The sequence below is a fragment of the Bombus terrestris genome, chromosome 14 (genome assembly GCF_910591885.1).
Source record: "Bombus terrestris chromosome 14, iyBomTerr1.2, whole genome shotgun sequence".
NCBI classification, from domain to species: Eukaryota; Metazoa; Arthropoda; class Insecta; order Hymenoptera; family Apidae; genus Bombus; species Bombus terrestris.
In genome coordinates, this window is record NC_063282.1 from 3847293 (window position 1) to 3872433 (window position 25141).

At 36.1% G+C, this 25141-nt stretch overlaps 2 protein-coding genes across 8 annotated transcripts; one reads left to right on the plus strand and one right to left on the minus strand.

Annotated features, from left to right (window-relative positions):
• Nucleotides 1–509: 509 nt before the first annotated feature.
• Nucleotides 510–13123, plus strand: LOC100642619 (cytochrome P450 307a1). Its single transcript, XM_003400613.4, has 3 exons — nt 510–5615; nt 8244–9035; nt 9252–13123. The coding sequence occupies exons 1-3, from the start codon at nt 5222–5224 to the stop codon at nt 9578–9580; spliced, it is 1515 nt and encodes a 504-aa protein (XP_003400661.1). The 5' UTR covers nt 510–5221; the 3' UTR covers nt 9581–13123.
• Nucleotides 13124–13486: 363 nt separating this feature from the next.
• On the minus strand, nt 13487–24753 carry LOC100642739 (facilitated trehalose transporter Tret1). 7 transcript variants are annotated; one of them, XM_048412313.1, is made up of 8 exons: nt 24511–24752; nt 21756–22011; nt 21066–21346; nt 20797–20888; nt 20266–20322; nt 16174–16309; nt 15170–15489; nt 13487–14869 (listed from the first exon to the last, which is right to left on the minus strand). In XM_048412313.1, the coding sequence occupies exons 5-8, from the start codon at nt 20272–20274 to the stop codon at nt 13916–13918; spliced, it is 1419 nt and encodes a 472-aa protein (XP_048268270.1). In that variant the 5' UTR covers nt 20275–20322; nt 20797–20888; nt 21066–21346; nt 21756–22011; nt 24511–24752; the 3' UTR covers nt 13487–13915. The 7 variants fall into 7 exon arrangements, with proteins under 7 accessions (XP_048268270.1, XP_048268269.1, XP_048268271.1 ...); XM_048412312.1 differs by having other exon boundaries at nt 20581–20888; XM_048412314.1 differs by having other exon boundaries at nt 20797–20997.
• Nucleotides 24754–25141: the final 388 nt, after the last annotated feature.

Genomic DNA, 25141 nt, shown 5'->3' on the forward strand with positions numbered 1-25141 from the left:
AGATTCGCAGAAAACGGCCGGCGATTCCATTCAATTCAACCACGTGGGCCGATTCTTCTTTCGTTATATGAAATTTTGTTTTCTTTCCCTCTTTCTTTTTCAATAGGAAAATGTTTGCCTTGTATATCTTCGTTTGCTGCATAAATTGTACGTTTCATAGATTTGTAAATTTTTATTGCGAAAACATGTAGGAAAAAGGCTTATCGGGAAAGTAGTTCATATCGAATACATGACGAGAAAAATTGATTGTGTTGGTGAGTTCTTTTAACTTCTTCCTTTTCTTCTTACAACCAAATATAAGCTTTAACACAGTGTTTCTTTCTCTTCGTTTGTTAGTGAGGAATATTTTACGTTTTGTTTTTAATAAAATTTCGTGTTTTGTTTCATTCTGTATATTTCGTAAATATTATAAATGGTTCCCTGTAAATTGTTCTAAACAATTATATTATATAATTTTTGTTATATAAATATTAATTATCATAGTAGTGATATAGATTTTGCTATAGATATTTGTTATATTTAGATACTTTATAGAGAAGGTTACTTGTACAAAAATATTTTATTCTACATAGCCGTGTGTTAAAAAATTACTTTCTTATTAAATTTGATTTTTATTCTTAAACATCTCAAGGTACGACTTTAAGCAGTACATCTGCGTTGCTTACCAGAAATTTCGAAGGATCAACGGATCCATGTTTACACTGGGACAGGTCCCTTGCGTGACTCGAGGTATTTTAATATTATAGATGATAGCTGTCGAGTAATCTTATTTTACGTGCAACCAACAAGGACCAGCCATTTCAGTCACCCTGCTGAGCAGTGGATCCTTCTGATACTACTATGGACCACCATCAATAAAAGAAAATACATCCAATTATACCAAACCACAAATTCTTCCTTCAAAAATTACTCGAACATCTAATAAACATTCTGAAACTTTCAAAAGGTTTTTTGATCAGTCTAGTACGTGCTAGTAACACGGTTCACGAAAAATCATGTTTTTCCCCATGATAACCAAATAGAATACATAAGAAGCTTTCACACACCGTCTGAAAAATTACTCAAATATTCAATAACTGTCCTAAAGACTACAGAACCCGTTTTAATCTATTCAATATGAGCTAATGCTGCGCAATTGGTGAAAAATTGTGTAATATTCGACAGTGTGAAAAGAGAATCGAGTCTGAGAATACAGTCAAAAAGAAGACTCGATCGATTCGAACGCCGATCGAAAGCGAAATGAAAAATTCCATGGGATCAGGGGGTGGAAGAGTGCGAGAATAAAAAAGAAGCTTCGGGTCGCGCAGGAGAGTCGAGAGCTTTCCCGTTATGCGCCTCCTCTCTAAGCCGATTTCGAGCTGCCGGCCACAGGCCGGTACCGCTAGCTTCCCAGAAATCGACGCTCGATAATGCCTCTCGATACGGATGAAGCAATCTCCTCTACTGTCGCACAGCCGCGAGAGGGGAAAAAAAGGCCTCCGACAGAAGGGTGGGGAAACAAGATGCAAGGTGGGGGAAGTCGCACATATAGCCGATACACCACTAGCTCATGTTTTATTCATCGATTCAAACAAATTCGAAGCGTACTCTTCGTCGCGTGCTTCCTCCTCGTCACCGATAACGTGGTTGTCCTTCTCTTATCCGAGCTTTCAGGGCTATACCTTCCCGTTCAGGGATGCCTGGACAATTTGGACATCGCGAGATCCCTTCTTTCTTCGACAATTTTTTTATTTCACTCGTTTTAACGAAAGATTTGGAAGATTCTTTTCTGTTTTTTCTCGTTTCGTTATTAGGTTGTTTTAGGTGAAATTGTTGCTTCATCACTTTGTTCTAGGAAGTGTTGAACACTTTGATCGGGTTAGTTGATTGTTTCGTTCTTTTTTTTAAGAATCTTCAGGCTTGAAAGAATTTTGTATGTGTCTTGATTTTATAATCTTTTTAAGAAACAACGTTAAGGGTTTAAAAGAATTATTCGTAAATTTGTTCTAATAGGGGTTGAATTATCAACTTTGTTTTTCTTAACATTTACCTTTGAAAATTGAACTTTGCCTGATTATTAGGAATATTATTTTTTGTACGATTATTATTGGAACTCTTCATTGGTTTGCTTTAGTAAGGATTCAACTGATTTTTAAACTCATTTCTGGAAGAACAAAGATCGAGGTGGAATACGACGAGGTTCCACATCGATCAATTTTCTACTGTTGGTCATTTCTAACATTTTCAGGTCTATAGACTTCAAAATCTTTGCTGATCGTAAGTAGACAAATTCTGAGAACTTGCCGAAAAGTGATTTACGTTTAAATAGGGTCGAAGTTTATCCTAGAACCTTCTGGTACCATTAAAAAAAATCGTGGTCATACGGTTCCATAAGTTCACGAAAGTTATTTGACAATTGAAAACGTTCCGAAGAAAGTTCTCGAACGGCAAAGTGGATCAGGTAGATCCAACGTCAGAAGTAATTGCGTCTGACTTAAATTCAATTCTACTGAACTGACCTACTATGATCGCCGCGTTCAATGTTGACGCACGACCGACCATTTTCGTGAATATCTTTTGACGATGATGCGTAGAAAACCGGGATAATACGCAATTGTTCCATCGAATAAAAGTTTGTTCGTCATTGACAACCTAATTTTTGCTAAGCGGATTTCCAGAGACAGCTAGACTGTTCAAGGACTGATTAGCTCGAACTTGTGATCGAAACTTTACATTATTGCGGTCACCTTCGTCTTATATTCTCTTGATCTCCTTATAGTACACCTTTATTTTTTATTTAAAATTTTGCACATATTTTTCAATGATTGTGCATTTATTAATTTGGCATCTATTTAAATTGTAGAGCATATTATAATAAATATAATTTTAAAGTAATATAAAACATATATGCAAAATTATATTTGACAAAATTATCAGAAATATAAAAATTATCGACTTGGATATCTTTACTCCTAACTCTTCATTCGAAGACATTGTCACGATGAATGTACAAATGTACACAGTAATTCATTTGATCGATTCAGCTCACTAGCAGTTAAATCAAATACCTTCGTTCGGAAATAATTTTTCCATCGAAGCACTTTAGTGAAAAATCACGAGTATATTATTTATTAGTGTCGAGTTTCATTTCCACCTATGCCAGATTGATGACAAATCGAATTTTTCCAAGAGTTTATCGACTCAACGAAGGTGACACGTCGTTCCTTCGATTCTTTTTACTATTTATAGTAACGACCGCACAAATGTTATTTACAATATCGTTGTCAATTCTACTGTCGCAATAGTTAGAAACATCAGTGAAAGGATTCTTTTTCCTCCTTTTTCGTCGATCAGAACCGAACGCGTTCGCTTCCCAGTGCTTGTCGCAGAATTGCGTAACTTTCATTCAACATCCTGTAGGAAGAAATTTCAAATTCAAGAAGCGATTGATTTTCTTGGAGATAGCGCAAAACGTCCCGTCGATGACGACGACGAAATTTATTTTATGGTCGTAAACAATTTGTCTGTCTTTGCGCTTTGCATTCGAGCATAAATCGGAAGCAACATTTTTCTACGTGTGATCACGTTTCGATATTTGATGCTTGATTTTTAGTTAGGATCCACCGAGCACAACGGTAACGAGACCACGTAGAAACTGCTACACGCTGGCACAAGAGACGATACGAAAGATCCGAGACTCGACAAAGATCGAATAAGATCGTTGTCGAGGAAGATGAAGAAGCAAAGGACACGTCTACCTACAATTTTCCAGTTGCTGAAATTTCGTCGTAAAAGGCGAGCGGCGATGTTCGGAAGGTTTTTCTTCGCTGCAACTCGTTTTGCTCTATCACCCCTGTGGCCCTTAAATGGCCGAACGAAAAGACAGCGAGCAGCTCAGCGAGGCTAACGAGCCCAGTTTCTCGTCTCCCCCGGCGGAAAAACGAACGATTTTCGGGTACAGCTTGTACGACGATGGCACGAAAGGCCCACTCTGGATCAGCTTGCAAAACCATAGGCAGGGTCCCATATCGATAAACGTCAAGTACATCGAAATAAGAGCGGAATAAAGGGCGTATGTGAGCCTGGTGTGAGATGGGAGTGAGTAGCCGGTCTCACGAGGTGCTCGTTGGACTGGAGGCGCACCACCTTGCTGCCAGAAAACCCGATGGCACCTTAAGGAGAGAAGTCAAGGGCAAGAAGCGTCCCTTCGTTGCCCAGTCTGGCCCAGCTTGGGCCCTACTTGGACCCCACTCCCGGCCGTCGCGTCTCCACCCCCTCCCCCACCGCCTCACTTCGTGTATATATCTCTTGGTTGTAGAATCTCCCTGCCCCTCCAGCCCCCTTCACCTTTCTGGATCTCCCTCCCTTCCCCTCCATACCTTCTATCATCCTTCCGTTCCGCTCCCTCCACCTTTCCAGCCCTTCTTCTTCGGGCTTCTCCCGACGTTCCACACACCTGAACGACCGAGAGTGTCGGAGAGCCGTCGGCTCTCTCGGTGCTTTCTTGAAATTCGTCTCTCTACCAGCAGTAGCAGCACCAGCAGCACCAGCAGCAACACACCGGGTTGTGTGTTATACACTTACGACAGAGTGTACGACAGAGAGACCAACTTCTCCTCCCCCTTTCGTCTCAACACGAATCCATATGTATGGGGTTGAGAGGCGCACCAGGCGACGCAAATGTGCTGACTACATTACGCCGCTATATAAGATAGCCGGCCAACCATCCTATCCCCACAGACCGAGCCAGATCGGCAGACCGTTCACAGACGGACCAACGAACCGATCTACCGATACTTCAGACACGACACATCTTTTTCGTTAACACGGACCACTTCGCGAACTCAGCCGATCACAGGGTTAGATCAGCTAGTTTTCGTCGAGGAAACCTATTCACCGGTATTATTCGATACGTTCGATTTCATCGGGGGAGGTGATCGGATTTTTATACATTTTACGATTTATACTCAGGATACGTCTTAGCCTGACGATATTTCAGCATTTTTAATAATACACGATCGTTGAAAGAGTTTCGTCCGGTACTGCGACAACATCACACGTGTCACAAAGTTTCCAAGCTTTGAAAAGTCGAAAAAGCTCAGAGAATTTCCTTTTGAAGAGACCTTTCTCGCGATCCAGATACCCTAGGTCGGGGTACCACGGTTCTTCACACGAGACATAGCACGAAAACATCGGTGACGATCGTCAGTGAGTGCATCGACGAAGAGAAACAAGGTCGAAGATGATCCCTTTGACAGCCACCACGTGCTTCCTAATCGCTGTCACCTTCCTGGCACTCGCCCTGATCCTACTGGATCATCTAAGGTCCAAGAAAACGACGGAGAATGTCATCTTGGACGATCACGCCCTGCCGGAACCACCTGGACCCAAACCATGGCCGATTCTGGGCTCCCTTCACATCCTGGGACGCTACGACGTACCCTACAAAGCTTTCGCTGATCTTGTTAGGGACTACGACTGTCAGGTGATCAAGCTCAGGATGGGATCCGTGCCCTGCGTGGTCGTCAATGGTCTGGAGAACATCAGAGAAGTGCTGACCATCAAGGGACACCACTTCGATTCCAGGCCAAACTTCACCAGATACCATCTGCTCTTCGGTGGAAACAAGGAGAACTGTAAGAATATTTCTTTTATCTTATCTTTCCTTTATCTTCTTCATTTCGATTTTGACACCACGAAGATTCTTCTTGTCGTGAGAAAATTTTGCCAAGATCAAGCGTTGTCTTTTTTTTTTTAAAGATTTTTCAATTTGTTCTTCCTTTATTTCTTACGAATACATTTTTTAAATCTCAACAATTTCATTTCAACGTTGACATCGACGAGGAAATTTTCGTCACGAGGAAAATTTTACTTTTTTTATAAATTTGTAACATTTTTCTGTTTTTATTTCGATATTAACGTAGCGAGGGGTTGTTTCGTCGCGTGAAAATTTCCCAAAATTAAACACTGTTTCTTAAAAATCATTTAAAAAGCAGTGCATAACCGAAAATTAAATTTCCACGATCTTGACGAATCGAAATAAATAAGACGTGCCGTTCAGCCAGTTGACAACTCGTTCACCATGCAGGCTACCTCGTTAGTTATTTTTGATTATTCGAAAAACTCGTGTCCAAGTGTTACGTAATCGTTTCTCTGCTTCGTATCGTCTCGTAAACCTTCGAGACTCGTTTTATATATTTTGCCACCGTATTTAGAAGGATGTCACGCGTCGTCTGAATGAAATTATGTAGCTATGTTGTTAAACATTAGGAAAAAACGGATTCGGTACGGGTGGAATCGTGAGTCAGTGTGAAAATTGAATTCGTCGACACCTCGTCACGGCTGCTGAAAACTCGTTCCCCATGCTAACGACCTTGCCGTCGTACGCGACACGTGAGCGGCCGGCCCACACAACCGCAGCCCGTTTATTTTTCGCGTGGCTCGTGCTTTCGTTGCGTCCACGGAACGCCCGAAACTCGTGCTAAGGTCAACGCCGAAGCGGTACCAAGTGCAAGCCGGAAAGGTCACGGTACCACTTTCACGCGTTCCTGGCTCACCTGGCAGCCGACAAACAGGATCAAGGCTGATCCACCGGAGGCGATTCCGATACTCAGCACCATTTTCTTTCTCTCTCTTTCGCTTCCTACGTCTCGTCCTCATCATTATTTTGCGCTTAGATCCAGAAACTAGACTTGTCTTCGATCGATTCGAGTTCACAGGTTTGTTTAGTTACATGCCAAAGAAGCAATACTATGACAGGAGAAATTCTGTATCCGACCATAGTGCATTTTTGTGCTTAGATCCAGAAGCTACGCTTGTTTTTCATTTCGATTAAAGTACATCAGTTCGATTCGTTATTTAGTAAGAATAATTGTATGAAAGGGAAAATTTTGCGTCTAATTATCGTGATTCTGCGCTTAGATCCAGCAACTAGATTCCATTCTCATAATTTCGCACGTCTTGTTAACGTTTTCTCACAATTAAAGTAACTCTTTCCAACGTTGTACGTCCACTGCAAATGAAATCAGCCTACTAAAATCGTAACGTATAAGACGTGCCATTTTGTTGCATCATTTTCCCAGTACTTTTATTCTTGTAGACATACCATTTTAAAGCTGAAATTTCTCTCTTTCACACATAATTTTCATTTCATTAAGTCTTTCTAGAACTTAGTAGAGTATGAATATATAAAATTCGAATATTTCGTGTTACTACCTAATAATATCGAAAAATTTTCCATGTTACGTCGTATTAAATTGTGTTCGTCATATTCATATCGTCGAACGAATCAAAGCGAAACAAAATTATCAAGGGCTCGTACGACATTATTTTGTAAAAGAACAAAAAATCCTGGATTTCTCGAGTCTCAGGGAACCGAGTTACCGAGCGTTATGTCCTGGCGAGTTGCGAGAAACCAGGTCACTTCCTGTTCTGGTCTGCCCCGCGACCGCTTCGATTTGAAATCGAGTCGCCTCGCTCGCGCAGCGATGAATCGATTTTCTGCCGACTGCGCTCGATCCCGGCATCCGCCGATGTTTGCATTTCCGCGTACGCGTTCCCCCGTCTCGGAGAAAGAGAGATAGAGGAAGAACGACAACGGAAAGGGAGAGGAGAAAGAGTACGCGTCAACAAAATTTTTACATTTTTTTTCTTTCTTTTTTTTCGCCAGTCAACGATATTTCGAAACGCGTGTCTTATGTGCGTCATCAAGTGCCGTTGGAAGGTCAAGTTTAATCGTGATCATCTTTATTTTGCCTTGACGGTGATCAATGAAAATCGCCAAATCGCTGATCGATATGCCCGTTATTAATTTGTCTCCGTCAACCGGTTGTTCGAACGGAAATTATTTCGCAACGAGCTTCAATTCTTTTGAAAGAAGGTTTCAATAAACTACAGAAAAATGAAATATTGTTGTTTAAAGGATATTCAAATATTCGAAGTTCTTTTCTTCTGAAATTTCATGCAACAGAAATTCTTCGTTGTGAGAATTCTCGTAGTTCAAATTTTTTATTATACAAATTTCTAACAGTAAAAATTTCATTCTCGAGATTTCTCATAATAAGAATCTTTTCTATCGAAATTCCTTACGATGGAAATGTTTCTTCCAAAAATTTCTTACAGTAAATGCTTTTCCTCTAAAGCGGTATATTATCTTTCTGAAAATTTCTCACAGTAAAAATCTTTTTGCTTGGAAATTATTTACAACAATGTGTGATATAATTTCACAAAAACCTAAAAAACATTTTCTTCTTTTTATTTTCCAGCTCTGGCATTTTGCAACTGGTCCGAGGTGCAGAAGACCCGAAGAGAGATGCTCCGCGCGCACACGTTCCCGCGCGCGTTCTCCACACGCTATAACGAGCTAAACGGGATAATTGGTGATGAACTAAACCTTCTGATCAACCATCTGGATTCCCTCTCCAACACGAACGTGCACGTGAAACCATTGATCCTTCATTCCTGCGCGAACATCTTCATCACTTACCTCTGTTCGAAGAACTTCCACCTAGAACACGATGGTTTCCGGTACATGGTAGAGAATTTCGACAAGGTGTTCTTCGAAGTGAATCAGGGTTACGCAGCCGATTTTCTACCCTTCCTTATGCCTCTTCATCACAGAAACATGACAAGAATGGCACACTGGAGCCACGAAATTAGAAAATTCGTCATCAAGAACATCATTTCTGATAGAGTGAACGCTTGGAATGGCATCGTTCCTGAAAAAGATTATCTAGACTGTCTGATCAATCACGTCAAGAGTGGAACAGAACCCGAGATGTCCTGGAATACAGCGTTGTTCGTCATGGAAGATATAATTGGTGGACACACTGCCATTGGAAATCTCCTCGTCAAGGTTTTAGGATTCCTCGCTACAAGACCTGATGTTCAAAAGCTAGCTCAAAAAGAGATTGATTCTCTTGGTATCGCTGGAATCTTCGTTGGGCTGGAGAACAGAAGATCCTTGCCTTATGTCGAAGCTATCATCTTGGAAACTATTAGGATAATTGCTAGCCCTATTGTTCCTCACGTGGCTAATCAGGACAGCTCCATTGCTGGTAAGTTTCAGTATTAAATCGCGGATTTTCATGCAATGTCATATTTTTGCGAATGTAAAATAATGGCAAAAAAAGAGGATTTGCATCGTTTTAAATGTCTCATTTACAATATTTCATTTAATAATTATCGAACTAGAATCTCTAATCAAAATTTTCCATGTCTTTCCTTCCTTTTATCGATCCTAGACTAATCTGATCTCGTTATTTTTTTTTCAGGCTACAGAATTAAGAAAGACACCTTCATTTTCCTCAACAACTACGATCTAAACATGTCTACTGATCTGTGGACCGCGCCAGAAGAATTCATGCCTGACAGATTCGTCCAGAATGGAAGGTTACTGAAGCCAGAACACTTCCTGCCATTCGGTGGAGGTCGACGATCTTGCATGGGCTACAAACTGGTGCAATATCTGAGCTTCGCCATTCTAGCTACGTTGCTGAAGAACTTTACGATAACACCCGTGAAGAACGAGAATTACACAATTCCCATCGGAAACCTGGCCCTGCCTGAGATGACCTTCAAATTTCGATTTGAACGACGGTAGGGCCTCGAAGAAGGTCCGAACGTTGGCCTTGGAGAAAAGGGCTGACACGAAGACTTCGGTTGCTTCGGCGAAGCTTCAATGAGAGAGACTTCAACGATAGGGCAACCATAATGGATCGTTGGTCCACGATCAAGAAGGAGCTTCAGGGAAATTTGGGAGGGATCAGCTGAAGAGAGGCTTCTGATTTGTTTTTTTTTCTTTTAGACAAAGCTTTATAAGAAGGTCGGATACTGTTTGACCTTCGTCAGCAACGAGAGCTTTACTGACATTACTAGATGGTTAAGGTAGCAAATTTTTGTTGATCGTTCATCAACGGGGAATAATCCCACTTCCCTCTGAAACGGTTCGAAGACGATCAGCCGCGATATCAGGAGAGAAAACTTGGACTGAAAAAGAAGAGGACTGACCCCACGGGATGCTACGGGAAGAACAGTTGTCGTTTTAACGAACAGCTTAGGTAAACCGAGCCTTACCGGTCATCTTCTTGTTTCTTTCTTATAGAATCGTGCCTTCCTTGTAATTTTAGAACCATGCTTACTTTAGGCAACTTTTGGTCAATTAATTGAGACGATTGAGTTCGTGTTGGTTAAGTAAAAGATCTACGCTACAGCTTGATCGCTGTTCGATACTTTATCGTTGAACGTAGCTGATGCTGATCAAATTACGATTATCTGTCTGTTGATCTTTCAATATTTACAAGATATTGAACTAATAGTATTAGTAGAATTTTACATGTCACGTGCTACAGTTCGCTGTTATATTAATAGACAAACTGGTATAACAGTAACAAGTTTGTTTTACAAGTAAATTATCTGATTTGCTTATTTGTTAAAAAATTATATGAGAGAAATCTACCATCTACATCTTGTAACTGTTAATTCAATAATATTATTAATTAGTAAATTATCGTACAAGAGAGTCCAATCGCCGAATATTCAAGTTCCAGTTGAACGATTAAAAAAGTTTTACTCGATTGATTTTACGTTTACAGAGTTGATTGACCAAATTGATTGACTAAAAGTTACGTGATGTAAACGAGGCTTAAGAACGTAGTATCTTCATCTTGAAAGATTTCAAGAAGGGATTAAATTCTGCTATAAAGAGACGAAGATTTGCGTTCAATTATTACGTTATCGGATGATGGTCCGTAGTAAATCCTAAATATATTTGCCTGGAAATCGATCTATTGATCAATCTACTCACTTTACCATTTCCTTCATCTTCTTTTATTTCATTCTTTTCGATTACTTCTTTGGTGTTAATATATAAAACGTTACATGAAAGGATTAACATCAACATACATAAAATTACGTTGTATAAAATATTAACATCAAGGATAATATTAACTTGAATGTTTAATATCGATCGATTTCATGGGAATACGATGAATCGACGGGTGATCCAAGAAGATCCACGGATCAGAAATGACCGAGACTGATTCTTTTGTTTAATCGAACGATCACGTACAAACCATCGTCTGATAACTGTTTGTTCGAAAGACGAGACGCGAGAACGTGATCGGTAAGCACGGAGAAAACGAGACGATTTTATTTCACGTTAATCGTTTCGATCGCGTGAAATCAAAACGAAAACACCTCGCGCCCCTCCAACAGGGTGTGAATTCATCGCGCGAGCTTATCGATCATCCATCGTTTGCGGTATTCCGAATACTCGACCGATATATGCATCAACATTGATCCAATATTGATTCTTTTCTGAATAACCACGCGCATTTGGAATTAGGAATAACGAACATTTACGCCCACGAAATTATTTGAACATTTATCGTAGAAAACCCTTATGCGTATATGTTATGTAAAACATATTGAAATTTTATCAACACTTGTATCAATATTTTGAAAATTCGTCGGCCCCTTAATGAGTCACGACTGTCCTGATTGTATTGGTTTAATTCGAAACTCATCTGGAAATCAAGAAACTACAAGAACACTGTGTTATGGAATATAACAATAGATTGATCTACCAAGTATCTAGCATGCACTAAGTATCTTCTAGCTTCTACGTAGATTTTCAGAGTCGTTCCAAATTTTATCAGTATAATTACTATAGTCGAGCCTCATAACGATATTAATGAAATTTCAAAATGTTCTACATAACACAAATAATATATTAGGAGGTTTCTATGAATATTGGGATACTTTCATGAGCTGCTGTATTCCAAAAGTGTTACAACTAAAAGTAATTCGATCTTCTGTTAGATGAATATGTAAACAGTCAAATTTTAAAAACTAAGAATAGAAAATTATAAAAATAATATTCAGCCATTGTTTTCTACAGTCTATTCTTTTTCTCAGCATTATTTGAGTTGTGTCACTTTTGAAATGTGCGAAGTGTTCAAGAACACCTTTACTCGTCGAGGAATTAATAGTCGGTTGATTCAGAACCGTGTCAGCTTATTTCTGTCTAGTTTTAGCTTTATCCTTTGGTATTTCATAGATTTGATATTTCAGAACGAAGACCAAAATATATAGAGTGAAATTATTGATATAACATTAAGCTATGTGATAGCTGTAACTAATCACGGTTCTAGTCTCCTGTTTCTTCCAAACAATCGTAGCTTATCAAGGACTAAGCGACGAAATTTCTCCAATGTTGGACCAACGTTCGTGCGGGATAGCGTAAAATCGGTTCTACATATTTCTTTCCTTTTTTTCTTTATGACCGAAGAAAATATTAACGAGAACATCGCACCGAAGCGTACAACACGTTTAAAGTTTGTTAATTCTCGTTTCTCGACGCGATCCTCGACGCACATTCCTTTCCTCTTTCCTCTCACCTTCTTCTCATCTTTGATATTTCTCTTTTTCTTTCGCTCCATGTTTCCCTTAGCGCAAATCTGACCAATTATTTGCACCTTACCAATTCATCTTTGTTTCAAAAAAAAGAAGAAAGATTCAATGAAGAAAAATATATACTTATTTTTTTAACTAAAAATATATATATTTTTATGGTGCAAAAGTGGTCGCTCATAAGGGGTGGAAAAATGGTACAGAACGGACGAGTTCAAGAGAAATCGATTTCTCTTTTTTTCTTTCTTCTTTTTTACTGTAATTATCAATTATTACACGACTGAATGATTTTTCTCGAAGAGAAAAGTCGGTTTGCCCGCGGGAGCTACGCTCACGTATAATAATTTATTTTTGCGCTATTAAGCATTGATTCTTCTTCTTATTATTATGTTATTATATTATATTACATTATATTATTATTATATTATTTCTGCTTGCTACTATTATCATCACTATTATCAGCAGTTAGAGTTTTCATCCCCCTTTTTATCATCACATTTCTCCACCACCCCGTATCTCGTACTTCCACGTCCGTACGTTATTTTGTGTTTGTTATTTAATTATCGCGATTGTTACGACATTTGTTAATTTATTATTTAAGATTTTAATAATAAAAGCGACAGATAAGACTTCTTTTTTATATTTTTGTCTCCCGTTAAACGAGCCTTCCTTTCAATAACCTCTTTCTACCTTTCTTGCTAACGAAGAACACATCGTGTTCAAAATTTTACTAGATTTTATCAAATTTTTACAAAAACTCTTACGTTAACTGAGGAATGAGCAGTCAAGTGGATACTAACAACCACGTTACTTGACTTTGATGTCTCTTATCATTCGCATAATCGCTATCAAGTAACATTTATTATCACAATTCCGCCCTATATCCATTTGGATACGAACGTGCAGATAACAGAATGATAACTCTTAGTTCGAAACACTTTGCGGCACCATTAAATCGAGAACGAAAGGATTTGATACGAAATAAATCATAATCACGCTTGCAGTAGACACTGTTACATACCGTTAAAAATATTAGCACTTCTCTTAACTGTAAATCAATTACAAATCGATGGTTTTACATTCGAAGGCAGTTATATAATATTTAGCATTTATTATTTAATATAATACATATAATATTTAACATTTATTAAAGGTACAAAAATAAGTATATTCTTAAATTACTTTAACAGAAAATAAACATAGATGGCAGGATGACAGGCAGTTGCAACGTGATTTGATGGATTAATTAACAGTTATCAACCCAATAAGGAAGCTAGATTTGCAAGGATTGATATTTTTAACGAATAAAAATCTCGATCAACCTTTTCTAACATTCCCAATCTTTACGCTCAAACTTTCCGCAAACATGAAAAAGATTGTTACGCTTTAGACAAAGTTAAGAGTATTTTCACCGTTGCATTGATATTCAGATTTATAAATAAATCCCTCGATATCAATTTTTTCCGCCTTCAAAAAGTCCATCATTTCTTTTCTTTACTAAATAATTCGTATAACCGTCAGGTAACTATGCTTTCCTCCAGAAACATATATCATATCTACCATCCACCATCTTCTCTTCCTCCGACGAGTCAACCACTTCCTTCTTCCTCGAGAACATATCTTCAATCTCCCTCAAAGTCTTTCCCTTAGTCTCAGGTAAGAAAAACGTCACGAATAACGTTCCCAAAAACGACAGCACCGTGAAAAATATGAAAACTCCATGTCTGCCCATAGCGGCCTCCATGTCCGGGTAAGTTTTCACCGTGATGGAGCTGAAGATGTAATTGATACACGTAGTCAATCCTGACAACGCTTCTTTAACCTTCGTTGGATACACTTCGCCCACCATGGCGAATGGGATCACCAAGAAGCCAAAAGTGCTTCCAAAAATGTACATAAGTATACATATCACAGGTATCAGGCCACCATCGTTTATAGAATATCCTTTATCCTTTAATAATAAGTACACAGACAATGCTCCCATGAAAATGGTCATTGCAGATCCAGAAACGATAGAAGGTTTTCTCCTTCCTAATTTTCCTGACATGCACGACACTAGTAAAGTACCTACTAATCTTGTTAATCCTATCAAAACTGCCCCCAAATTGGGATCTATAGTGACTCCAGCGCTTTGTATAATTTCCACTGCGTAGTAGACGATGATGAAAAGTCCGGAGAATTGCTGGAAAAAGAAATAACCGAGCAGGATTGCAAAAGGTACCATGGCGTTCCTCTTGAGCATATGTTTCATGAAATTTTGTTTCTTTCGCTGAGGACGTGGTTTTAATTCTTCGTAGAGCTGTGGCGGAGGAGGCACGTCTTTTGGGATGCCGCGGAATTTTTTCAACACCTGTAACGCCTCGTCTAGACGACCTCTGTCTCGTAACCAGATCGGGGTTTCTAGGACGACGGCCAAGGTCAGTACGGCCGAGACCAGAGGAAACAGAGCGCACATCAGAGCTACCATTCGCCAGTCGTCCTTTGGGAGAGAAAGATCGTGAGTCGAACCATGATTCCTGATTACTAGACTGTGGATTATTTTTTACAAAAATTTCTATTTTTCATAAGAATTTAGTATTATGTATAGAGTATGAATTTTAAATTCCTGATTAATTTCTTAACCATATTAATTCTACACAGTTCTTAATATCTTTTTACCTGATTCTTTCCAATTTTGAAACTATAAATATAACGCAATAACTGTTCTAAGATTTTTGAGCAGGCGCGTATATCACAAAACTTTTTAAAGAAAGAGGATTACATACATAACTTTCCTTACCTTGAAAATATAGCCGAAAATATAAACGATAAGAACACCGATGGCAATGAATACGCTGGTCCATGTGATCATAATTGATCGCCATTTTGGAGAAGAAACCTCCGCGCTATAAACTGTGGCTGGTACCGACGCCATACCTGTCGCGATTCCGGAAATGATTCTGCCTACAAGAATTTGTTCGTATGTTCCAGCTAAATAAATGACGAGCCAGCCAACGATGGACACGATAGACGTTATCAACAAGCTCAACTTTCTTCCGCGTCTCATAGTGTAACCAGAAACGATGCAACCAAATGGAATACCCAGTGCTGTTGCTGTCGCTATGGATTATGCAATTGGATTATTAATTTCGGTGAAGAAGATCGCGCAGGTTAGCTTAGTTCTTACTTTGGAAATAATTCAATCCATTAAGGACTAACGCTGCGATATTTCAAACAATTTACGATACATCATCGAATTCTGTATTTTAACACTATGGCTACGAATTTTAAACATTCGTTTAATATATGTACATGTATATATATATTTGTTTTTTTTTGGTGTATGTCTTCCACCTAAATTCTACAATTTTATGAAATTTGAAAGAATTAAAGCATCGATAATATTGTGAAAAACCGCTCGTTGGTCCTCGATGAATTGATACTTTGCAGTTTAACTAACGTTCGTTATTTTATTCCATTTAATCCTTATTCGATAAACAATATTTTCGAAACTTGTTCATAATTTGGATAAATTTATCCAGATATTATCACAAGGGAATATTCAAAAGAATATTTAATTAATTCGAAAAAAATCAAATGAAATAAAATGTCGTACGTACGTATATAGTTCGACATAGAATCAGAATGACTATGATAATATTAGTTAACCGTGATGGTTGCACTATACGAGTAAATAATTCCCTAATTGCGTTAAAAATTTTGTTTCATTCACTTTGTTGAATATTACCGTGTTAAATGAATTAATGGAATTAAATTCATCGAAATTATCGAGATAGTACTGACCAATCCAATTGGCTTGAACTTTGTCGATTTTCACGTCACTGGTAGGTGACATCAAAGGTGTCAATGCAACTCCGCTGTAGCCAAAAGCCATGGAAGGACCCAAAACCGAGGAGTTCGCGCACAGCGACATAATAATCTGCAAACGAATATTTTAGAGATATTTTACGCCGCAAAATCTTAATTTATCAATTCGATAGAGTATAAATTAAAGAACAATTTGTTTGCCAAATAATTACAAAATTCAATTTGCATCAGAGTATACTATGTAGAGTGTTGTAAATTACTTCGAGTAGATTCTTTATTATTTATTGTTATCATAATATTTGAAGAGATTACAATCTTATTAATTCTTCTGAAAGATACACGATATATTACTTATAAAATTTCTACATTACATAAAGATCTGTGTCTTTTTCATGACAAACTTCTATTTTCGTGTTTGAATCCATAATTATAACTATTATAATTGCTAATGGCTGCAAGCAAATGAATAGACACTAAAATGTATAATCGATTATAGACGTACACGTGATCGGTTAATTATTAGCATATTAGGTATTTAAAAGATTACTGTGATCATGAAGTTGACCCGTTCTTGTTGGGAAGTACCTAAGAATTTAATGTTAATTATTATGTTAGATTATCAGACAAGTAGAAATTGATGATTAGCCAAGCAGTATATTCCGATGGACGAAATTTAATGAAATTAATGACAAATAAGATATGCGATACCATCTTTGATCAATTTATCAATTAATAAGAAACTTTCAATAATATGAATGAGATTGTATCTAAATATCAGCGTAAACACATTAAATCTAGCTACAAGATAACGCTAACTTCTCGATCAACAATAAAATGTTCACTTCGCAAACAATAAATATTCAACAATTTTACACTTATGAATATGCAATTTAATATTATCTTAAACGGAAAATTCCCAACTTGTTCCGCATAAGCGAGTCTACGAGAAATAATCAAAATAAAGATAAAAGAATCGAAAGAATACATCGTTACAACATATCTTTTCTAAAGTCGATTCTCAATTAAAGAACGAATAACGAATAAGCAAAAGAATAAAATTTATTGTAAATGCTAGTAAATCAGGAGGCATTTTTTCTGAAACAACCCTACTATCGCTGAGAAGCCGCTCTTATGTGACCAATATCGAAACCGGTTTGGGATGAAGGTTTACAGAGAAGAAGAGCAAGGAGGAATAATTAAATTAAGCCTTGAAATGTCATCAAAAGGTTTACGTAAAGCTGCGTTAAGCGTTCGATAATATCACGGTATTTCGAGTTACGCAAACCTTTCTAATACGCCACCGTGCCTCCGTCTATGGCTATTACTTTAGCGTACTTGTCTCACTGCATTTACTTATTTTCCAGTTGTGCGATAGTCAAGAAATTTGTAGAACTTGCGTGGTTGATAAATCACAGTATCTCGGTATATCACGGTATGACTTGTCCATTCCATTATCTTTCCCTAATTTCTAATTATCGACATTAATTACTCTTTCATGAAAGATACCAATAGCTTCTCATCGTACATTTCCAAGAAAGTGAACGTTATCTATGCCATGAGAAAGCCATGAAATAATTGTAAAAAGCGTTAATCGAAAAAATTGCGGTAATTTAAGGAGTTGCAGAGTGAAACAAGATGATGAATAATACAAAAAATGGGAATACCTATTAATTTTGAGTTTAGGTTTTGCAATGTATTAGGTTGTAAATTATATAATTCATGCAAAATATTAGATTTTTACACCTATATTTTTGAAATTTTTTTTTTTTTTTAAGAAATGAGGAAAAGTCAGTTTGCAAAGAAGAAGAAGAGGAACTGCGATTGATTTAAAATATGCATTATTAAGAATACTTCGCTTGCATTAATGCAACATTTTGGAACACTTCTACCTAATTCTGATTAATAACTTAATTTTTTTTAATAACTTTTACTCTTCTTTCTAATTTAGTTCTAACCTCTGAAAGCCTGTGGAAGATTAAACGAGAGGTTGTAAACGTTTATAATAGCAAAAATTAAGCCTCTCATATGAGTTGTTACGTAAATAACAGACTAATGTATATAGCTCAGTATTTTTTACGTAAGACCTTCTGTTTATCTCCGTGTTTCTCATCTAGGTTAATAACTCAATCCTAGAAAATCCTAGAAAACCAATCTTGGCAAGTAAAATATGAAGAACCAATATAATTTTTTAAATTTTTTAAACCACGTTTCTGTTCCAATTAGAAGAAATGCAAATGTTTAAAAAAATTTGATAGCCTTTAGAATGCAAATTATAATAATACGAATTTAAGTACCAATTGAGAAAATAAGTATTGTTGTTCAGAAGTTGCAAGACCAATTGAATAGAACGATTATTATTGAGCCAATGATACGCTTAACTGTTCATCAACAATGATGTATAGAACGCGGCGCGACAAGAATTAAAATAGATGAATATTGATCCAACATTGATCGATTCAACTCAATAACTTAATTTTATTCATAATTTATTTTCCATAATTAAATTTAATTATTATTCATTTTCCGAGATAACTGTAAGGAACAACTTCATTAGCCATTGTTGCAATTCACGAATGATTTCTTAAAATGAAATGATTATTCAACTTGAATTTTAGTTCGGCTTAAAATTCGTAGATATGAATTATAGTTATAACATATTGCAGACTGATTATGGAAATTTCTACATTTCGTTTAATGACGCATTACACGTTTTCAATATATTTCCAATGTTTATAATAATAATACAATCCATGTCCAGTCCAAAGCGTAATATAATGACGAGAGCCATTTCATGAAAGTTCTGGAATAGATAAAACTTTTTCTGTAAATAATCACAAATTACACTTTGTGATCTTTTCAAAAAGCAATGATACAAAATGGCAAATTCTTAAAATATATTTTATTTTTAGCAAAACATCCGCATTTAACGTAGATTACGGATTTGAAATTCAATTAACTACGAAGTAATCATCGCTTCATTATTTAATGTTAATTCTATTTACTAGTTGCTTTGGGGCCTGCGATTGAGAATGTGTGAATCTACAAGTCATACTTATCTCATTTAAAAGTAATTTTGCAACTCTACTCACGAATCGACGTCAATATTCATTTGTATCAGAAGATTGTAACATATATAAAATGTATATATGTATAATATATATAAAATATAACGAATCAATTCGATTACATAAAGTTTCAACTGCGTCCGATTAGTTCACCTGATAAGTTCGATTTTTTTTAATCCAGCTCTAAGCTTCTAAGCTTCATGAAGCACTTTGGGAACCCGACTCGATCACAGAAATGTTTAACTACATTGGAGCATTAATCCGTTCGTGTGATAAATTCGATTTTTGTAAATTCGTTAAACATTGTGAAGTACTTTAGGAAAGATTAAGAATCAAGATTGTAAAAGAAGAGTGATCAAGAATCAAAATTAAAAATTAATCATTGGTAAATATAAAAATGAATGTAATATCCTATCGTTCTTTATAATAGTAGCGTGATAGTAAAATACTCGAAAGATAAGAACCTTTCCCTTGAAATGACCTCGTTTGATATCATTTGCGTCAACTTCATAGGACGAACAACGAAAGGATACATCAGTCTCGTTATCATTATTATTACCATTATTTTTCTGCACGTGCGCGTCAATGTATGTCAAAGACCTCTTAACTACGACAGAAATAAAATACCGAGCAAAATGATTCCTCGATAAAAGGTTTTGTTTTGGACGTTGGACATTCGTAATTTATCTCAACGGCTAATGGAAATTTATAATTAGTCGTATCAATTTTTTGTTCGATATTCGAATCTGTATTATAATTCCTCTATTCCGCGATATTAGATGATATCGAGCAAACTGATTTGTATATTCTAACTCTAAATGTAATTGCTTTCATGGATATTTATCACATGCAAATGCAATAGCAGCGTTTATAATAGTAATTCAGGAAACGTAGCTCGTTTTTATAAAGTTAAAACAACGTTCCATCAGCATAGATACCATAAATTTTATTCCATCGCATTAAATTAATTGAAATAAACTAAATATAAAAGAAGATATTTTACCTGATACATGACACCTTTCTTCTCCCATCTTTTTTCCTTTTCGGCATCTGGTACGAACTAAAAAGAAAAAATCATTCAGTTAACATCCCTCGATAATCATGGTACATGGTACAAAGTAATCTGAGAATTTTCATGCGTTATCTACTTTTCTACGATGGCAGATACGGATTTATGTATTAACCTAATGTACTGACTTAAAATTACGATGACTTAATACTCCTGACTTTGTTTGTGACCTTCAACGCTTTTCTTTGAACGTTTGCAGGTACTAAGCAACTACTAAAAAGCTGTGATAACATAATGACGTGCACTTACTGGCAGAAATTAAAAAATATAATGATCACTTTGAAATTACTCTGTGTTATCTGTCTTCTGAGATTCACTGATCGGATTTAAAAATAACAGAAAGAGATAACAGTCCGTGTATAAACATACAGTGATTTTTAATGTTAAATATCTAAAAGCGAAGGTGAAATATGGTGGCGTCAATAGTATGTATGGGGTTGTTGGTCCTGATCCGTTGATAATTACCCTTAATAATTATCGATCAGTTATTGATTAAACAATAGTTCCTTGGTATTGTCTTGGACTTATTTTTCATGTTATATACAGTTTAATTTATGCTAGAAATATTTATAGTTTCCATTGATAATTATTTTTACAATAATTCTAATTACATAAAGTACTGCTGTAGTGCAAATTAATTAAACATATCATACAAAAGTTATCTTACTGGAAAAAGATATTCGATAAAGTGGTAAAAAGTCATGACGAAAATATTTTTTAGATAACAAGATTACCTTGGTCTCCAAATGTGTCTCCACGTGCCCGTTCGAATCATTCATTCCGTTTACTATACTCATTTTCAAATATGTCGTAGTAAGTATCCTTTTAAACGTCACTTTGCTCTGTTAACTTAGTTTGTATTTTTCATCTAATTAATTATTTTAGGTCTACATACAAGTTCTTCATTAACTTTATCCTTCATTAAGGAGAATGTCCTCGCGTCGGACGATTAAAGCATTAGCACATGGTTAATATATTATATATCATATCATAATATATCATGATTCGATCATACCTGTGAGATAAACATAAAAAATTGATATGAAATATGTACTCAGTCGCCGATTAACTAATTAGCGATCATCGATCATTGCAATGTATTTTTTCAGATTGATCGGATCTGATAAAATGATACGGTATTCTGTAAGATAATTACAAAACTCTCGATGATTGAATTCGAATGACTTGGCATTATCGCAAATATTTTAATATTCGATGTTTTCAATAGCAAATAATTTATCATTTAACTAATTTAAGATCAAATTTTTGTCAATGTCAAATAATGTAATAAATTGTAAATTATATAGAAGCAGATTTCTTCGATACTAAATGGTTTAACACCAGCGCGAATAATTTAATTATCAAGAAATATTGCACAAAAATATTGAAAATTAAGTCAGCAATTAATCACAAATTTAATTTACCTTAAACAAAAATTCTTCCAAAACATTCGATTTTTCTTTCCTTAAATTTACAAAGAATTCAATGGACCGTCTTCATCCGAATCACTGACCTCTTCCCACAAATACGAGTCCCACATTCCTGAGAATAATGTCATAAGCCAAAAATCCCCCAAATAAACCAGCAAGACCTTTTTCCACAGGAAATAGTTAACTGTCCAACGATTTAAGAAATTCTTGTTCTCGACCTCCTCCAGCAGTTGCCATAGATTCATCTCCTCTTCATGTCAAAGAAATACTTCATTAAACTATATAAAATTATATATAAAAATTCCCAATCTTCCCTCCCCCGCGATTGATATAAACAAAAAACAACTATGTCGCAATATTTTCTTTCTTTTTTAATCAATGTTCCGACTATTACGCTGCTGTCTACTTATCTAGATATAAATGCACATATATTAAATGTACTCATACTGTGATTCGTGTAATATTATGAGTAAATTATTACTTCACGTGTATTCAACCTGCTGCAGTCCTCGAATTTTTATATTTCGATTTTGAGTTTATCCCAACAAAAAAAAGACTCAATATTTGTAAAAAATATTTAACATAAAGTTAAAATGGGGTGTCGTGCATATTAAAACAACGTTCCCATATCTTGCTCGAGCTTGAAATATTTCTTACTAGAGAATTCTTCTTAGAAGAAATCGATTGGATCGATAATGATCGAAAGAACACAGCAGGATTTAAACAAATGTATAATAACGTAGTCGTATTGCAAATCGTGTGATCTTTAATATATTGATACGCGAGTATTTTAACCACTTAACGGAAGATATTCGTGTGACAGCAGTAAAATCGAATGATTCTTTTATATTCCCTTAGAAAATAATTAACAAACAAAAGATTATTATTTTACGAGTAGAAAGAGACATTCGTGAAATAAAAAATAAAAGTTGCCTTGTTTATCTTCCTTCACTGTTATATCGGATCGTGTGCAATCATTGTCATGCTTTACAACCATGTAATCATCATTTGCATGCAGTGTAGCGCTTGATACACTCATCAGAATCTAAAAATTACTAAGATTCATAAAGTTGCATAACTTGCGCTGAAATTATACTTATTTCAAACAAGAAGTATGAACAATTACACAAGCTGTACAATTTCGAAGGAAAATGAGCTTTTCCCGATAGATAAATTGAGTTTATATCGATTAAAGGAATATTTGAATAAGAAATAAAATAAAGATCGGAGGTATAACTAAACTTCGTTTTAAATTGATCAGCCAATTATTCCCTAAGTTATTGCGCAGAGACGTGTTTAAAGTTTTAGTAAAGTTTGAAAACAAACTTACAAGTAAATGTAATTATAGGTAAATAAACCGACTTATGTAAACTATTGCAGTCAGATAAACAACGATCCTATATGTGCAGATTATCAGATTAGATTATTGATTATCACGCTGTCTTGTCATCTCAATATTGCATTTCATATACATCGCGCGCATATTATTGACTTTTACACCCGCTTATCGTCAGGCTCTGGCGCGCCTTGCTAAACGAGTTTCAACTTGGTTATTTTTTTTTAACTCGGCTCCATAAATTTACGTGGATGGTTTCGAAGCATTATACTTTTGATTTATGCAAAAAAACAAAGTCGATTTTCTGTACCAGCCATACGAATATCTCTCCTTATCGCACTTGCCCATGACATGGATTGTTCTTGCAATTAGTCTGGCTGATATTATTAGCCAATAAACTTTTATAGCTTTAAGCTACATGTTATAAATTGAAGCACCTATACATCAAAATGCATGCATGAAAGTGATAGAATCATCCTCATTAGTGAAGAATTCAGGCAAATCTGTGCGTTGAGGAATTAAATGTATTTACTGAAGTAATTTGCAAAACGAGAATATCACAAATTTTCAAATTGTAGATTACGATAAATTTTCCATCCATTAATTTCTGTTAACAAAATGAATGTTATATAAAATTGTTCAGAATTGGTCTCACTTAGTCACGTGAACGATAACAGCTACTGTTGTCAGAGGATATTTCAAACATAAAATAATGTTGCTTTAATAAGAAGCGTTGTCAACAATAACAAAGCTAAGTCAATGGTCGATGCCAGAAATTGAATATAAATATAAATATAAATATATATATTTACATACGCAAATTACACAGAATTAAATACTGATTAGTATTAAATACTGATTAGTATTAAATACTGATTAGTATCGTAATTGCCACAGTTTTTTGTGTTGTTTATCAGTATACATGTCTTTATCTTAGAACGACGATGAGTATATTTTTCCGTTAATTATCGAAAAATAATTTTATTGTATTTTACTAATTTTAAATAAATTTAAATTTAAATTTAAATCGACTTAAGTCGATATCTCGAGAAATATTACGAAAGAAGCTTAAGCATATCTGAGTTAAATGTACGCGGAATAATCTGCTAAAGATACCAAATTATAAATCAATCTACATATACATCTCTATTGTAACCACACAGACTCACTTTCTTCGACAAAACCCATCGCCGAAGCGTCTCCACAAAGAAACAACCTGAAACTATCTCGTGAATCAATTCCTTTCACTATGCTTCTATATCCACCAATCATTCGCGTCACAGTTTCCCAGATTTCCCAACCACAGGTTTCACTACAATTTCCCTTCTCCAAAACATCCAACAAAATGTTTTCCAAGCGAATCTTTTTTTCTTTTATATATTTCTCGAATATTTTAAGAGTGTGCCAGTGTACCAGGATTGAAGATTCTTTGTTCGAATGGTTCCAGACAGACGTTAAAACGCAGACGATGACCTGGTACAGTTGCAGCCGGGAGGACAGCCACGCGGAGACTCGTTATTCACTGAATGCAAGTCCGGTTTCATCTGCTGGCAGTGGACAGACGCGAGTTTCTTCGTTCCCGATCGTCGTGGACCATTCACATCCGCGACTCAGTGGCGATATTCCGCGTCTGTCGGCACGCGATCACGCTGAAACATATATACTGCCGGCGAATTCCTACAGATAAAGGAACCCATTGCGTAAAATGGTCCGAGCGAACGTGGCGCGTCGCGTGAATCAGCTATCGGCACATACATCGTTCCATCGACGCATCGGAGCTTCGTCGAGCTGTAAATGCCGACAGGGACCCGGGTGCTCCATTTTTTTCTTTTCTTTTACTTTTCTTTGTTATAAATTCTTTGTGTGAATATTATGAGTCACTCAGAAGTCGTATAGTAACGTACAATGGTTACGAAATCACGACATAAAGTTCGAAACAAATCTGAAAGTCATATCGTGGCTGCGAAACATATTTGTACATGGTTGTATTTATTGGGGAATTTATATAAATGCGATTTAATTGGATTCAAATATATCAACACTG

What these genes read in the sequence shown, in the direction of transcription:
- LOC100642739 (XM_003400614.4), bottom strand. Translation starts at nt 21,128, where the DNA reads ATGAGTATAGTAAACGGAATGAATGATTCGAACGGGCACGTGGAGACA. An exon ending in AGACACATTTGGAGACCAAG is followed by an intron (nt 20,323 to 21,065) that starts GTAATCTTGTTA and finishes TTTTCTTTTTAG; the next exon opens with TTCGTACCAGATGCCGAAAA. An exon ending in AGAAAGGTGTCATGTATCAG is followed by an intron (nt 16,310 to 20,265) that starts GTAAAATATCTT and finishes ATTCGTTTGCAG; the next exon opens with ATTATTATGTCGCTGTGCGC.
- LOC100642619 (XM_003400613.4), top strand. Translation starts at nt 5,222, where the DNA reads ATGATCCCTTTGACAGCCACCACGTGCTTCCTAATCGCTGTCACCTTC. An exon ending in CGGTGGAAACAAGGAGAACT is followed by an intron (nt 5,616 to 8,243) that starts GTAAGAATATTT and finishes TTTATTTTCCAG; the next exon opens with CTCTGGCATTTTGCAACTGG. An exon ending in TCAGGACAGCTCCATTGCTG is followed by an intron (nt 9,036 to 9,251) that starts GTAAGTTTCAGT and finishes TTTTTTTTTCAG; the next exon opens with GCTACAGAATTAAGAAAGAC.